This window comes from Cyprinus carpio, chromosome B4 (assembly GCF_018340385.1).
Source record: "Cyprinus carpio isolate SPL01 chromosome B4, ASM1834038v1, whole genome shotgun sequence".
NCBI classification, from domain to species: Eukaryota; Metazoa; Chordata; class Actinopteri; order Cypriniformes; family Cyprinidae; genus Cyprinus; species Cyprinus carpio.
In genome coordinates this window covers 2523456-2540922 of record NC_056600.1, presented here as the reverse complement: position 1 = coordinate 2540922, position 17467 = coordinate 2523456, and the positions used below count along the sequence as shown (strand labels likewise).

The following is a 17467-nucleotide window of genomic DNA, read 5'->3' as shown; positions in this document are numbered from 1 at the left end:
GAAGGTAGAGAAATGGTTCCTAGTGCGCAAATGCGTTCAGTCTTTTCTAAGTTAATAATTTACTCAAACCGTATACAGAGTTGCTAGTTTAAACATAGCGACGAATTAACGAGTGAACAGAAAGAAATATTCTATGACTTGACGGACCCAATAGCTAACAAGTGCAAAAAGGTGTAGCCTACCATTACATAGAAAAAACACAGCGCGAACCAGAAGTCAAACACGTAAGTCAGATATTATTACAAAAGCGGAAACTAGAAAATATCAAGTGCAACTACAAAGGTTTATTCGATGACTGGCAGCCTATACCCCAAAAACCATCTTCCGACCCCACCTACTCTTAGCAAGTTCAGACTGGCACAGAAACTTCACGCACTTCGTTCTTTCACTCTTTTTGATTTCTAATCTGCGTTTCTTTTTGTCATCTCTGCTGTATAGACTCCTGTTACTATCTGTTACATGCTGCATTGATTTCTGAAGGGTTTAAAGTCGCAAAAATGAGTGAAACAGAAGACAATGACATTCTTGAGCTGGACTCAGAAACGGAAGACGGAGACGTTGAAATGACTTTAATGACAGATGTGGGTGAGTTTCAGCGCCTTCTCCGTTGCATTGGGTCTGTTAAGCTTATCAGAAGTTATCAGAGGTCATGTTTTAGAGATAATGACACATGAGAATACAGATTAAATGACTTGAATACATTCGCATATGGAAGACACAAAACAATGCAACACGCCCCGTTGTGTATCTGACCCCTGTCCTCTTAACGGCCGTCTAAACTCTCCTAACTGATATTAGAAATATTTTATATATTATAATTAATTGCATAGAGGTGTTTAGTGTCTGTATTGTTATGCTGACATTGCTTAAAACGTTATTTTTGAATGTTCTCTGAACGTTCCTTTTTAAACTGTTTTAACAAGTTTTTCTTGGTTATGTGAACGCGGAGAGAACGTTACATTGTGTCATTTTGCAAACATTATGGGAATGTTACTTTTAAATGTTCTTAGAACGTTCTGACACAAGTAACTAAAACAAAACGTTACATGGACGACGTCCAGCTAAAATGTTTTAGTAAAAACATTAGGCTTACATGAAAGGCTTACATGCGCTAATGTTTTGAGAACATTTTTAAACACGAGATGACTTCAACGAATGTTGTATTGATATTATTGTAGGAACGTTTGTTCATAACTTTGAGAGAAACTTGCAGAGATGTTCTAAGAACGTTTTTTGTTAGCTGAGTAATGAATAACGATGTCGCCATTAATTTGCTCCACTTTTGATTCTGTTGCTTAACTGCATAAACATGCTGCAAACAAGTGATTACATTTTATTTTATTACGGGTATAGTAATAACAGTTGTTATTAGTATAGAATATATGGCCTAGATAAACACTATACACAAAAACACGTGTCTGTAACAGAAAAGTCTGGAATACACTGAGGGTGTTTTTATGGGTGGTTTTATTTCACATGCTGGAAGGGGCGTCTGTTGTGTAGGCGTTATTCATAAAGTCAGTCAGATGTTCCTGGACAGAGTTTTCCTTGTACAGGCATGTTTATTAGGCCGTTGCTATAGACTTTTTCCGCTCATTCAAGCAACATCTGATTTGAGTTAATTTTTTCCCATTATGCTTTGCTCTCTGGCTGGTTTGTTTTGGTTGGGGTTTCCCCCTGCTGTGAGTAAACATTAAATCAGAGAATTCCAAAATGTTCACATGCTGTTTGTGAATTAGTTTGATTAGTTTGAGTGTAAGAATGTTTGGTGCTTCATGTCGTTAGCGTTGAATTTAAAGAAATGTCCTCACCCTCAGGCCATCCAACATGAGATGAGATGAGACTGAGATTGTTCATGGGAACAGATTTTGAGAAATGTTGCATCACCAATGACTGGCTCACCAATGGTGCTCTGCAGTGAATGGGTGCCGTCAGAATAAAGAACAGCTGATAAAAACATCACAATAATGAACTAGTGAAGCCAAAAGCTGCATGTTTTTTTTATTTATTTATTTTTTTCTCCAGCAGTTTGGACTGTCATTCTGATGGCACCCATTCACTGTGATCCGTGATTCACATGTATTGGCTGTTGAATGTTACCTTTATTGTAATATTTTGAATATGCTTTTTTTTTCAGTTTATTCTGAAGAGTTGCCAACATACAAATCTATGCCAAAAGGTCAAGCTGTGCCAAAAGTGGAACGGGTTTGTTTTTTTCAATCCGCCTTGATAAACAAAATATTATTAGACAAAACACACACACACTCATTGCTGTATTAAATTCATTACAAATCTCAGTGTTTATAAGTGGAACATTTATCTGAATTGTTTCAGTAGCTCAAAACCATTTATTAAGGAACTTTTATAACGTTTTAGTTCTTTTGCATCACTTAATGGAGATGATTTTGGGCTTTCTGTAACATCAGTTTGCTGTTCACAGGCTGAATTCAATGGTAACCCTGATTCACTATTTTTCAATGATGGAAAGAGAAGGATCGACTTCGTTTTGGTCTATGAGGATGAGTCTAAACATGCATCTGAGAAAAAAGGCTCAGTTATGAGGAGAAGAGTAAGTCAAAGTCACACATTCATTTACTTCAGCTGTTGACTAACAGAAGCTTCCAGCCCTTTGCTAGTAATCTGAGCAATTACCTTACAGGGAAAGCTCAGAAGAAACACAAAAGAAGATATTTTACCAAAGAAAATATTTTAAAGGGGTGCTATTATGCTTTGTCGCTTTTTCAACTTTAATTAGTCTGTAATGTTGCTGTTTGAGCATAAAAAAGATCTGCAAAGTTACAAAGCTCAAAGTCCACTTCAAAAGGAGATATTTTATTCAACAGAAATCACTTTTCAAAAACTACAACGAATGACTCGTTTGGACTACAACGCATATTTTCCGGGATTTGTGATGTCACAAAGATCGACGAATGGGACGAGACCTGGTTGAGCTGCACTAGAGAAGACAACGAGTGTTATTATCACTATGTCGGAGATGCACTAGTGTTCTCAAAACAGACAAGCTTAGAGTGGTTACAATCAACCGGGTTTAAATCAATTAAAATTTTGATGCAATATTTAAACTGAAGCTGGCAGCAGGCGGCTATGGTAAGAGGCAGGACATTTCCCGACCAGGCGCCGAGTGCTGCCAATCACAACACACACAGGCCCAGCTAACCAATCACAGCACATCTCGTATTCCAGGAGGTGGGCCTTCATTTGATACAGGAACTATTCGAGCCGTTCATGCCAGACTGGGGAGAGAGGTGTTGTAATAATGTAAAAATACGTGGAAAAATGTATGTTTTTCGAACAACCTAGTATGAGAGCCTGTTCTAGTACACCCCCAAAACAAAATCAAGACTTTGTAAAAGAGCATAATAGGACCTCTTTTAAAGAATGTTGGTAGAATGGAGAATTCTTCATTCGTAAATCCCAAACTCCTCTGTTGTATAAGGCTTTCTGTAACAAACTTGCTCTTTAAATGCTTGGTTTTACAATATGTTGTTTGCTAACAACATTAAGTAAAAAAGTAAAAGAAAAAAATTGTCATAATATCTTTAATATGCATTTAGAAAATAGATTTTAAGCAGCCTTAACTAGGTAGAAATCTTGAAACTTGTCAAAGAGCATTTCTGAGTGATATTTTGTCCATATTTTCTTCTTTTGAATTTAAAAAGATCAAATATTTGTGTGAGAGATGCTCAAATGTATGTGCGATGTTCACATTCATTATACTCAAAACCTCAATCACTAAACCACATATAACTGTTTCCTTAAGGGCATAGTTCACCTAAAAAAAAATAATTTGCTGTTAATATACTCACTCTCAGGCCATCCATGATGTAGATGCCATTTTTTCTTCAATAGAACAGTAAAGAAGATTTTTAACTGAAACTGTGGTCCTTGGTGATTCATAAAATACAAGTCAATGGGTACCGGCACTTTGAAAGTCAAAAAAACACATACAGGTAACACAAAATGAATCCCTGTGGCTCTTGACGATGTATAGAAAGAAAGAAAAAGAAAGTGACGTGACATACAGCCAAGTATGGTGACCCATACTCAGAATTTGTGATCTGCATTTAACTCATCCAAAGTGCACACACACACACACACACACACACACACACACACACACACACACACACACACACACACACACACACACACACACACACACACACACACACACACACACACACACACACACACACACACACACACACACACACACACACACACACCCGAGCTGTGGGTATCATTTATGCTGCGGCGCCCGGGGAGCAGTTGGGGGTTCGGTGCCTTGCTCAAGGGCACCTCAGTCGTGGTATTGCCGGCCCGAGACTTGAACCCACAACCTTAGGCTTAGGAGTCAAACTCTCTAACCGCTAGGCCACGACTTCCCCCTTGAAGTCTATATTGAAGCGATCAACCTGTGCAAAAAACTGAACATTATTATTTTTACAACATTGTCATCTATACACCTCAAAACCAGTGAGTTTTATCTACATTCCCTCTTTTTTTCTCAATTATTCTCTAGCAAAGGCGCAGAGAGTTTTTCGAAGGAAGCCTGATGAATTTGGGTGTGGAATTGGAAGCGGCACAATCCGTAAGTCATTTAATCACACAGAATTTAAATAAGACTTCCTATAGATATGTTTTCTTTCTGTTCTGCGTTCCTCATGCTTGATTTATATTAGTTTTACCCGTATATATGGACTTCTCAGGAAGGATACTGCCTGAACCTGTTGATATGATCTGCAGGAATGTTATTGTCTTCCTATAGCCCTGATGGGAGAGTTTCCTCCCTGTGTTTTGTAGGTAGTGGATGAGAAGCTTGTCTATGTGAAAGTGCACGTGCCTTTTGAGGTTTTGTGCACTTACGCCGAAGTCCTGCACATCAAACTGCCCATCCAGCCCAACGATTTGGCCCAGCAGTCGTCAACGTACAACTGCTTCACGCGCCACTTCTACCCCAGCGAGGACGTCATCGCCAAGGAGCCCGACTTCTTCACAGCTCCTTTCAGGAAGGATCAGCTCAAGTGTTTTTATGTGAAGGACAGAGAGCAGTTCTTCACGCCGGCCGTGAGGAGCAGAATGGTACGTTGAACGTCTCAGAGTTGCTGTGTGTCTCACTGTTTGTGTCTGTGTTTTTAATTTTCTTTTAAATTTAAATTTTATTTATTTAGTAGAGGCTTTTTTACAGTGCATTCAGGCTAACATTTTCTTGGCTAACATTTGTTCCCCTGGGAATGTTTTACTGATATGCCGTGGGTTGCAGGCGTACTACATCCTCAGCCGAGCGCCGTATGACGTCAAAGGAAGCATGAAAAAGTTTGGCATCAGTAAGCTGCTGGATGGAGGCGTGTATAAGGCTGCGTATCCATTACATGATGTAAGTACAATCCGTGTGCTGGTTTAACTAAATGAAAATTTGAAATGTTGAAACTGGGAAAAAAAACAGAACTAAAACACTAAAGGAAAATTCACGTCTGTACAGTAGAACACAGGAGAAGGTGGTTCAACACTCTTCAGCAATAAAAAAAAAACAATGAAGCACAGTTGTTAGTCCATCTAAAGTCATTTTTGTTTATTAGTAGGGTTGAACTCGATCATCAAAGGTCAGCAGCAAAGACATTAGTTAATAAAATGGGATTAGATACATTTGTGTTATTTAACATATTTAATTATTGCAGGTTTGCGTCATATTCTGAGTTTGCATTTCACTGTTTTAATTCATTTTGATGAATACTAAATCATTTTTTTTGCGAGTGGGATGAATTAATGCACATTTAGTCTAGAACTACATCATGTTCACACAGTGCACACAACGCCTCTGTACTTCCGATTTCTCCCAATATGGGAGATATAAGTAACTCAGATATTTTCTTGTAAATTAAAAAGTAATGCATTACTTTACTAGTTACTTGAAAAAAGTAATTGTTCACACAGTGCACATCACATTACTTGTAATGCGTTACCCCCAACACTGTGCATGAGTATTGGTGTGCTTTTGCCACTGTTTTTGTGATTTCTGTAACAGAGCAGATTTAATGTGAAATCTAAAGAGCCTGGTTGCCCTAATGAGCGGTTTCTGCTGTATAATGAGTGGGCTCATCCCAAGAGCTTCTACAAGATGCAGCCGCTGGATCTGATCAGGTGTGTTTGTGTGTCATGCTGCTGATGAGTTTATGCCGTTTCTGGTTTTTCTTCTGATCCCCTCCGGATGGATGAGCTTGTTAATATGCTCCTCTGTTTTCAGGAAGTATTTTGGTGAGAAGATTGGCATTTATTTCGCCTGGTTGGGTTTCTACACAGTCATGTTGACTCTCGCTGCTGCAGTCGGACTCGGTTGTTTCATATACGGATACACGACCAGAGAGAGCAGCACATGGAGGTACAGCAGACGTTTTTTAAAATATTAATATTAATTATTAAAAATGATTAAAATTAAAGGGAAATATTAATTAATTCTCTTGTTTTTAGTCATTTTTATTTAGTAAAAATAATAGTAATTGTTAATATTATTACTATTATAAAATCATTAAAAATTATAAACATGTTCGCTGTTTTAATTATTTTATAGCCATATTAAGATATAAACAAAATTTTGGCCAAATTAAATAAATTACAATAAATAAATGAATAAATCAATTAAAAATCAAATAAACCTAAATAGTAAAACTTAAAATAAATTAATTAAATGAATAATTATAGAAAATATTACAATAAATATATTATATTAAAGTGTATTAAAATACATATAACAGTACAGTACTATTGTCAGTAGAAAAAAAACATAATTATGAAATGTAATAGAAACCAAAAAATTTCCAAATAATATTAATTCACAGTATAAATTGGATCTTTATACATACAAATACATAGCAAATTGTTCAACCCTATAAACAAACACATCAAACCTGAATTTTTATTGCAGTTTGTATTAGAAAAAAAAAAGATTTTTCCTCAAATGATGCAGTCTTTCTTGTGCAGCACTTTTTTTGACTGATTATGACACTTTTTTTGGCAGCAAAGAGGTGTGTGACCCTCAGATTGGTGGAGAAATCATTATGTGTCCGCAGTGTGACAAAATCTGTCCGTACTGGAGGCTGAACACCACGTGCGAGTCATCTAAAGTGAGTCAAACACACACAAACCCACAGCCTCTCCTCTGGAGGATTGTGGGATTTGGTGTCTGATCTAAGATTTAACTGATGTTTGTTTTGTTTGCGAAATGCTCTGAAGCTGAGAATGTGTTTCTGCATTGGTTTTCCTCCACAGAGACTGTGTGTATTCGATAACTATGGGACATTAGTGTTTGCAATCTTCATGTCTGTTTGGGGTAAGTAATGTCATACACTGGTCACATGATCCCATCTGCCAATGTTGCTAAAGCTTTGTCTGCTGGCAGAAATCCTGCTCCACATTGCAGCTTATTCTGACCAAGAACCAGGGTGCAGCGTGATTAGTCATGTTTGTTAAACAATTAGTTGCATTGCAGAAGTATGTTTGGAGTTTGAACAAAGCTTTTATTGTTTTTGTATGCAATATGGATCATTGGTAACACTTTACAGAAAGGCTTAGTTTGTTAACATTAGTTACCTTCATAAGTTAACACAAACTAACAAATAAAACTGAAACTAAAATTATATTATATTAAAAATATATTATATTAATATATGTATAAGAAAAACTTCTAAAAATGACAAAAACACGAACTAAAATGAAAATGGGAAATGTAAAAATAAAAACTAATTCAAAATATTATTTAAAAACGATAATAGTTATCCTAATGATACTACAATAAAAAGAACAAAATTACTACAACTTTAACTAAAATAAAAATGAAAGTAGAACATTTAAAAAACGGATTCAATATATTTAATCAATATATCAATATATTTAAATCTATAGTTTCTTAACACTTGACCTAACAATGACAAATAAAGTATTTCACAATATTAATTTTATTTAGATTTTTGTTTTTAAACCATTTATTTATTACATTTTTATCATAAATGCTATTATAGTTTTTATTACTATTTTGAATCAGCTTTTATTTTTTTTATGTTTAGTTAAATTTTTTTTGAATACTGTAACGTGACGTGACATACAGCCAAGTATGGTGACCCATACTCAGAATTGGTGCACTGCATTTAACTCATCCAAAGTGCACACACACATTTTTTTATGTTTAGTTAAATTTTTAACACACATCCGGAGCAGTGGGTATCATTTATGCTGCGGCGCCCGGAGAGCAGTTGGGGGTTCAGTGCCTCGCTCAAGGACACCTCAGTCGTGGTATTGCCGGCCTGAGACTCGAACCCACAACCTTAGGGTTAGGAGTCAAACTCTCTAACCACTAGGCCACGACTTCCCCCAAATACATATCTGATCATTTGATATGTATTGAGTTATGCGTTTTTGACCTTTTCACAGCAGCCTCCATCTGTGAGGAATGTCACTGTCGAACATACACAACTATTAGCCAATCATATCAGTGGGCGTTTACTTTTGAGTCTACAATCCACCACGCCTATTCAAACAGAGCGTTCTGATGAGGGGTTAAAAACAGGACAGAAAATAGCCTATTACTTCTTAATGATGTTTTTTGATGTAAAAATCTTGATAACATTATAAGTGGACCTCAGAGAACAGTACAGATGCAGTTCATGACCCCTTTAATGCATTAATTTACAGTTTACTAATGGTACCTTCCTGTTATTACTGTAATTTTGTAATGCAGTATCATTGTGTGAATCTTGCCATTTTGTATGCAATGTGTTTCGTCGTTCACAGTGACTCTGTTTCTGGAGTTCTGGAAGCGCTATCAGGCCGAACTGGAGCACGACTGGGACACGGTGGAGTTTCTTCAGCAGGAGGAACAGCCTCGACCCGAATACGAGGCCAAATGCATCTATGAGAGAGTGAATCCCGTTACACAGGTTTGAGTTTTGCTACACGCATCGCTTCTTGTTTTTGGGTTGTTGACATGAACAAAGAGCTTTTGTGTTTGTTTTTGTACAGGAGAAAGAGAAAGTGCCGCACACAGCCTGCGGGAAGTGCATGAGAGTGTCGTGTGGCATCAGCACTGTGTTATTCTGGGTAATATTGCACTTTCTCTTTCATACTAGTAATTAAATATTAAAAGACGTACGGATACACAAATTAATAATAGAGTACTGAATTCCATATGGTAATCACATAATTTTTCATCCATAAGATTTCATTTTAGAATTAAACCTCTGTTTAGAACCTCTGTTTGACCCCCAAAAATGTAAAGGTTTGTTTAATTTTCATTTAATTAATAGAGAAATGTGATGTTTTATGTCTTCATTTAATTACCAGAAAAATAAAAACACACAACAACAAAAAAAAAAGGAATAAAAGAGGTATTTTTTATGAGTTGAATTCATTACAGATGCTTTTTGATTATTAAAATGTACTTAAATGATTAAAATTTAATTTTGGGCCCTCAATTTTTTTAATAAATTGTTTTTGAATTCTAATCAAGTATCTAGTAGAATTCTAATCTAATCTAATCAAAATGGTGCACAGAATAATTAAAACACAAAAAATTGAATTTAGGAATAAAATAAAATGAAACTTTGGAAAAAATTAAATTCCATAGAGCCCTAAATACATGTTCTGAGATCATTTGCATGTAAAAAATCATGTTGATTTGAGATATTGAATGTATCCTGTGTCTGTCTGATGCTTTTGTTGTAGGTTCTGTTGATCATAGCGTCGGTGGTCGGCGTGATCGTGTATCGTCTGGCGATGTTCATCACTTTCTCTGCGAAGCTGCGCTCTGATCTGAAGTATAGTAAGGAGCTGGAGCCGTTCAAAGAGTACGTGACCCCTCAGATGGCCACGTCCATCACGTCCTCCATCATCAGCTTCATCATCATCATGATTCTCAATAACGTCTACGAGAAAGTGGCCATCTGGATCACAGACTTCGGTAAGTGACCCTTTTCACTCGTACTAGTTTGGTGATTTATTTACACTAATGATTCCCATCAGTTTTTTGTCAGCTGAATCCCTCTGAGTGATTATATTTTTTAGGTAATAATTAACATTTCATTAATTTAGCAATATGCTGGCATCAGTGTTATTTTAGTACTACTTGTATACTTATTCTTTAAATAATAATTTTTTTAGTATAATAATGTAAATAATGAGTTTTTAGTAACATTATTTTTGTTTTTTATTATATCATCCCTTTTTTATGTATATTTATTGTTTTATATATAGTATTACTATTTAGGGTTATTATTATTTATTTCACTTTCAGTTCAGTTTTAGTTTTTATTTATTTCCAGTTGGCAATTTTAGTGCTTCAGTGTGAAATGACCTTAGTTATTTGACAAGGCAACATTTCTTATCTTTAAGTTTTTTGTCTTTTTGTTTTATTTCAGCTTTATTTCAAACAAACAAATTGTCAAAATATTTTTAGTAGTTTTTATTTTTCCTTTTACTTTTTCATGGTCTTTTTTTATTTGGATTTTTATTTTTATTTTAAATCACTTATTTATTGTAATTTTCATTTATATTATTTGTATGCTATTATAGTTTTTATTACCGTTTTGAATTGGCTTTTATTTTATTTAATTAAATTTTTTGTTTAATTTTTAGTAATTTAATGTTTTCTTTATTTAAATATTATTTAGGTTACATTTTTATTTCAGTTGTAGTTTTAATTTGAGCTTTTATTATATTTATTTTTATTTAGTTTTAATTTATTTCCAGTCAGAAATTTTATTACTTCAACTTAAACTTTTCACATTTCACATTTTTGTTTCTTGTTTTGTTTCATTTAAGCTTTATTTAAAAATACAATAAACGATAAAAAGCCCTTATTTGCATGTTCACAATTCTCTAATGTCAGTTAAAGGTTTCATGGCATGCAGGTAAACAAATAAAATATTTAATTATTTTAAAACTGTTTATTAATTTATTGAAGTTTCTCATTTTTATGATTTAATTCACCCCAGTTTAAGAAATCCTGACTTACAGAAAAAGACCACTCATTCTGTGTGCTGCAGAGCTGCCGCGGACCAAAACGGAGTACGAGAACAGCCTGACGCTGAAGATGTTCCTCTTTCAGTTTGTGAACTATTACTCGTCCTGCTTCTACATTGCTTTCTTCAAAGGGAAGGTGGTGGGCTATCCAGGAAAACCCGTCTACTGGTTTGGTGCGTTCCGCAATGAGGAGGTGAGACTTTTCTGTGAAATAAAGAGGTACTACAGGCAGAATTTTGCATGAATTGATATACAACTGTGTTCCTTGAATGTAACATCTTTAATGTTTCATGTACAATGTTGTGTTCAGTGTGATCCTGGCGGCTGTCTGACTGAACTGACCACACAACTGTCAATCATCATGACAGGAAAGGCTGTCTGGAACAACATACAGGAAGTCCTACTGCCGTGAGTTTCACACAGAAACCTCAAACTGACTGATGACATGCTGACATTATCACAGAAAATCATTCAACCTGTCTCTCAGTTTGTAAAAACAAACCAAATTCATGTTTACAGTAATGCAGTTACAATAGACGTTTAAACTTAAAATCAAAACTTAAAATCAAAATGAAAAGTAAAAATGAATTTAAAATATTAATAAAAACTTAAATAATATCTCAATGATTCCAAGATAACACTGCCACTGATTAGTAACAGACTTTAAAGTGCATTGATTAATAACCAGTGGTGTTTCTAGGTGGGTGTGTGGAGTATGTTATTTTTTGTTACTGCACCCAGGTGGGTTCAGAAAAAGTTTTTTCTCTGTGGGAAGGGGTATATAATCTAGAGGCGATAGGAAAGCTTGGCTTGTTTTATGAATATCTGGAGATGGGTGAGACTTTACACAACCATGAGAACCATGAGATGCTGCTGTATATTAACATATTTGTCTTAAAAAGATAGTTCATGCAAAAATGAAAATTTGCTGTTCATTTTCTCACAAGATGAAGGTGACACTTTTTTCTTCAGTAGAATAGTAAAGAGGATTTCTAGCTGAAACTGTGGTCTTTGGTGATTCATAAAATGCAAGTCAATGGCTACCAGCACTTTGAGAGTCAAAAACCAGGCAAAACTAAATTAATACCCATAGCTCCTGGTGATATATTGAGGTCTTATGAAGAGAAATGATCATTGTGTGCAAGAAACTGAACATTATTCACAACGTTATTACCTGTAATCCAGAGCCTCAGACAAACAGTGAAATCTGATTCTTTTCTGTGAACTGGTTCTTTTGGACAGTTTGTAATTCAAATAACGATTCAGCAGTTACATAGATTACCCGTCTAAAATTAGTTTCGATTAAATAACTTAATAGATCTGTGCTGCTCGAACGGGAAACCTGTGTCAGATGATCAGCTTTAAAGAACGGGTTCATTCAGTTCACTAAAGCACTGTTCAAAAGAACGTTCATTTAATGCACTGAGACTCACCTCGGGACCCTTTGCCTAGGCTCTGTTAACAGTTCATATGCAGTAATAATGTTCAGTTTTCTTATACATAAACAAAAAGAAACCATAAAAACGTTCATTTGGCCCTTTCATTAAATTGCTTCCTCAGTTCAGTGACTGTTGCAGGAATTTGAGATTTTTTTGGGTTATATCATTATTTCAAGTTAGAATGACTGTCAGGCGTCTAAAATTGAGTTTTATGCCATTATTTTGGCTCATTTCAAGTTAGAATGACTGTCAGGCGTCTAAAATTGAGTTTAGATTGAGTAAGTTGTAGATCTGTGGTTCAACCTGTGTCACTCCGCGTGGACGCCCTGGTTCAAAGAACCATTCGGCGCGGTCGAACTGGACATCAAAGCCAAACAAAAACTGGACCGCGTTGCCTTAGGCTCTGGGTGGCAAAGTTTCTAGCTGTGGTGGCACAAATGTGGTTTGAGAGGAATTCAGTTTTTTTGCACATGTGTAACTAAGGATCACCTTCTTGGGGTGTTTCCCCTCCAGCTGCCATCACGACCTCAGTCTCAGGGATTAATTCGGCTGGTTTGTATGGGCGTGTTCTGTCAGACTTATTCAGAGTGCACAACCATGAGCTTCATCACAACACTCGCTGTCTATCTTCTTATGAATCACTTCAAAAGACAATGTTTTTTTCAACAAAAAATCATGCAGGTGAGCGGTAAAAACAAACGTAACTTGCACTATTGTTAATGTTAAAATGAATTGTTTTTTTGTAAAAATTAACATAAATTTTATGCTAAAGTCACCCTGACTTGAGGGGGAGTAAATTAACAAAAGTGATGTATCTATTTGTGGCGCCCTTCCCTATTTTTGGTCCATTGTTTAAAAAAGTTTGTTTTGTTGTTTCTGTTTGTGGCGTCCTTCCCATTGGTGTGGGATCGCTTGGAAGTTCACGGATTCTCAGTCTCGGCAGCGAAAGGGTCGTTCCAGAAAAGTTTCCAAGACATCAGGGGGGAAAAATGGCAAGATCATCCTGCTGGGGGGGTGGCAATTTAGCTGTGGCCACAAATGTGCATTTTGAGAGAGCCTAGTGAAAGGCCCAAGACATCGGCGCGTGGCAGCCCCTCCTGCTTTGGGTGTTTATTCTAGATGTTGCCATAATTGTGTTTTGATAGTGAGTTGTTCCCTCGGCTGGTTTACTACTGGGCGTTTTCTGTCAGCCCTTATTTAGGTTGGTTTGATAATGGGATGTTTTGTGTTAGTCATTATTCTAGATGGTTTATAACACACCATGACGGGCTTCATAAGAGGGTAGGTGTATATCTTCTACTTTTGATACACCGTACTTGTTTAACGATTGAAATAACTTCATTCAGGTGAGGTTGTGATGGTATAACATAGTTGTTTGTGCATTAATGTGCTTTCAGTTTTTTCAGTTTATCCTTTTATAAGCTCGCCAATTTTACAAGGATTCTTGTGCATGTTTATTTGGGAATGACGATTTAATACACAGCATGCATATATATTTAGAAAAGTGAAATTTGTATATATTATAAGTGACTTATTTATTTTGTATTTTGAAATTTGTATTTTGTATATATTATAAGTGACTTGCAACACCTGTATTTTTGTTCCATTTTAAAAAACTACTAAATGACATGCTGTCCAGAAGGCCATCAGACGACCCTCAAGCGAGAGGGTAACACGAGAATTTCTGTGAACAAAATATAAGAAAGAATAGGGCCTTTTCCTAGATGCTGTATCAAGGCCCTCAGTGGTAATCTGTGGTAAGGAAAAGTGTGGCAAAAACGCGGCACCCCGAGAAGAGGGACCCGATACCCTGAGTAAGATTGTGTGGAAGGACCGATTCACCTTGGTACCTGCGGACGCAGGAGTGGCTGGTCTTGATAGAAACATCCAGAGCCCGTGCCAGGCTGTGCTTTTGTAACCAGAAAACAGCGCAGAAGCGCCTGATCCTTGCTACACGAAGCCAGCACTTGACTGTTTCCAGTGGGCCAAGTCAATTTTTTTTTCGGAGTGATAAGCAATTTTTTTTTTGCTGTCTTCGGTCTAAGGTGCCATCTGTGAGCTAGACCGGAGAGAGGAATGCCAAATGCCTGATTCCGTTCAAGTACCGCACGAGTCAGTGATTGTCTTTTGTGTCATCAGCTGCTGGTGTGTGGTCCACTTTGGTTTATCAAGGGCAGGGTCAAATGCAGGCTAGCTATCAGGAGATTTTGGAGCACTTCATCGCTTCCTATTGATGAAAAGCTTTATGGAGGATGACGATTTCGTGTTCAGACGACCCCCCCACCCCCCCCCCCCCCCCACCCCCCCCACCCCCCCCCCCCCCAAACCCCATGGAACCTGCTCAGTGCCAAAAAACCACTGGTAAATGTTACGCAATGTTTACTGTGCTACATTGGCCTGGCCAACCTCTCCTGACCTGAACACCGATAGAGAATCTGTGGGATATTTTGCAGGAAAGTTGAGAGCCGCAAGCCCAAACACTCGGATGAGCTTAAGGCCGCTATCGACGCGACCTGGGCTCTCATAACAACTCAGCAAGAGTGCCACAGGCTGATTGCCTCCATGCCTGCACGCCGCATTGAAGCAGTCATTTATGCAAGAGTGATTCCCGACCCCAAGTATTGAGTGCATAATGAACTAATTAAGTTCTTTGAAAGGTTGACTTTTTTTGTATTAAAAAAAACATTTCTCTTTTATTGGTCGGATGCAATATGCTAAGTTTTTGAGTATGAGGAATTTTGGGTTTTCATGAGAGCTGTGCCCAAAATCATCAGTATTTAAAACAAATCAAAGACCTGAATATTTCAGTTGGTGTGCAATGAATCTAAAATATATGAAAGTTGAATTTTTATCATTACATTATGGAAAATAATGAACTTTTTCACAATATGCTAATTTTTTGAGAAGGACCTGTATTTGATTTATTATTTAGGGGTTTATCTTTTTGAAGTGATTTATTTAAAATATATAATGAATGTAGTTAAAGTTTATTATTTCAACATTATTTATATAGAAGAATCTTTATTTTTTTTGTACTTCTAGTTAAGAGTATTTGTTAGGATTCTTTAAATTATCTTTAATATTTTGGCAATACTTTACAGCAAGGTTATATTTGCTGACATTTGCTTACTGTATTAGTTAACATGAACTAACAATGAAAAATACTTCTAAAGCATTTATTTATCTTAGTTTTAACATTTACTAATACATTATTAAAATCAAAAGCTGTATCTGTGTGTGTGTGTATATATATATATATACACACACAAAACGAATATTTCCATTTCTATTAATTAACATTTAATTAACGCATTAATTAATGCTAACAAAATAAGCTTTATTGTAAAGTGTTACCTATATATATATATATATATATATATATATATTATATATATATACATTTTTAATTCACAAAACATTTTTAATTATTTTTATTTATTTTTTAAACAAAAAAGCATTGTTATATAAAGATCATAATTTTTTTTTTTTTTTTTTTATGTATTGTTTGTTTATTAATTTATTATTTTGTTTTATGTTTATTTATTTAATGATTCCTGTCATGTTATATCAATATGAGTACAGTATACATTATTGGCACGTTATCGCTGCCAAACTGGCTTTTATGATTGTGGTTGAGGTAAGTGACTAGATGTGATACAACTAATGATACCGTAATAAACATGTTTTTTTCTGTTGTTGTAAATATGCGGTTTTCTTCTCCTCGCAGCACATCGTTTATTTCACCAAGTTCATTCTGTCCTACATGATCCCGGATGTGCCGGAAGCTCTGAAGGAGCAGATCAAACGGGAGCGTTACCTGACGCAGGTCATCCTGCACGAAACCAACATCAAACACTTCAAGGAGCTCATGAAGCCCGTCGCTGACAATCTGCTGGACGATATTGAAGAGCCAGAGTTGGATCTGAAACTGTGAAGCCTTAAAATGCCAACTCATTATAAACCTGAAATTGACATCAGCTACCGTCCTTCACATTAATGCCTGAACCGCACCCCATCTCAGACTCCAATTCAGCCTTAAACCTCAAACAAACACGACCAAGAATGTTTGCATAGTCATTTTCATTTTAGCAGACACTTCTCATGCTGAGTGCTGTGTAATATGCTCATGGTATCTGAATGCAGTGATTCACTTGCTACAGATTAAACAAGAGCAGGATCTGTAACCACTAAGTTTAATATTTTCAGAAATTGCTCTTTATGGGTGAGAAACATCATTATAAGCTTCAGTTTGTTGCAGACGGCCACTAAAAATGATCAGCCTTGGTTCTGACAATCCATTCGATGCATATCGTTACATATTAAAAATTATCAAAACCAGATATGTGATCTTAAACCACTTTTTATTCATCTAATGCGCATAATCTGGTATAAAACAATGAAAGATATTTTTATTTGAAGTATTATGCTGACAAATGAAGTTTTTTGTGACGTTTATATAAATATAATTAAAATAAAAAAGTGCACTTAATGTTTTAAAAAAATAACCTATACTATCAAAACATGCAATACCATGTATTTTGGACATTGATGTACCATGGTATTTGTATAACTGTATGAATGTGGTGTTTATAATTAAGGTTTATTATGGTAATATGGTATTACCTTGGATAACATCATTGTACCATGTACTGACACACATGATAATGTAAGCATGAGATGGCATAAATTAAGTTTTTTTATTATTATTTTAGGCCAGCTAACATTTCAATCACGCTCTTTATGTGAATATTACCGTTTTTGTTACCAATTTGTACAATACGATGCTTAGAGAGATATACATACCTATATTTGCACGTATTGACCAACATTTTATATAAAAAATAAATGGTTGATGATGTACAATATTGACTCTTTACATTATTTCAGCAAACATGCATTATTTTCCTATTTTTTTATTTTTTTTATAATTTATCTATTTTAAAAATTAAAAGTGTAGTACAGTGTAAGTAATTTTTATTGTTTACATTGTTATACAT

The 17467-nt window shown here is 35.6% G+C and overlaps 1 protein-coding gene across 1 annotated transcript; it reads left to right on the top strand.

Moving 5' to 3' along the window:
• Positions 1 to 287: 287 nt before the first annotated feature.
• LOC109108861 (anoctamin-6-like) lies at positions 288 to 17333 on the top strand. Its single transcript, XM_042722608.1, has 18 exons — positions 288 to 585; positions 2138 to 2205; positions 2441 to 2569; positions 4544 to 4612; positions 4825 to 5103; positions 5285 to 5398; positions 6047 to 6162; positions 6266 to 6400; positions 7037 to 7142; positions 7288 to 7348; positions 8806 to 8951; positions 9034 to 9111; positions 9736 to 9970; positions 11055 to 11224; positions 11342 to 11442; positions 13616 to 13671; positions 16016 to 16107; positions 16198 to 17333. The coding sequence occupies exons 1-18, from the start codon at positions 498 to 500 to the stop codon at positions 16402 to 16404; spliced, it is 2250 nt and encodes a 749-aa protein (XP_042578542.1). The 5' UTR covers positions 288 to 497; the 3' UTR covers positions 16405 to 17333.
• Positions 17334 to 17467: the final 134 nt, after the last annotated feature.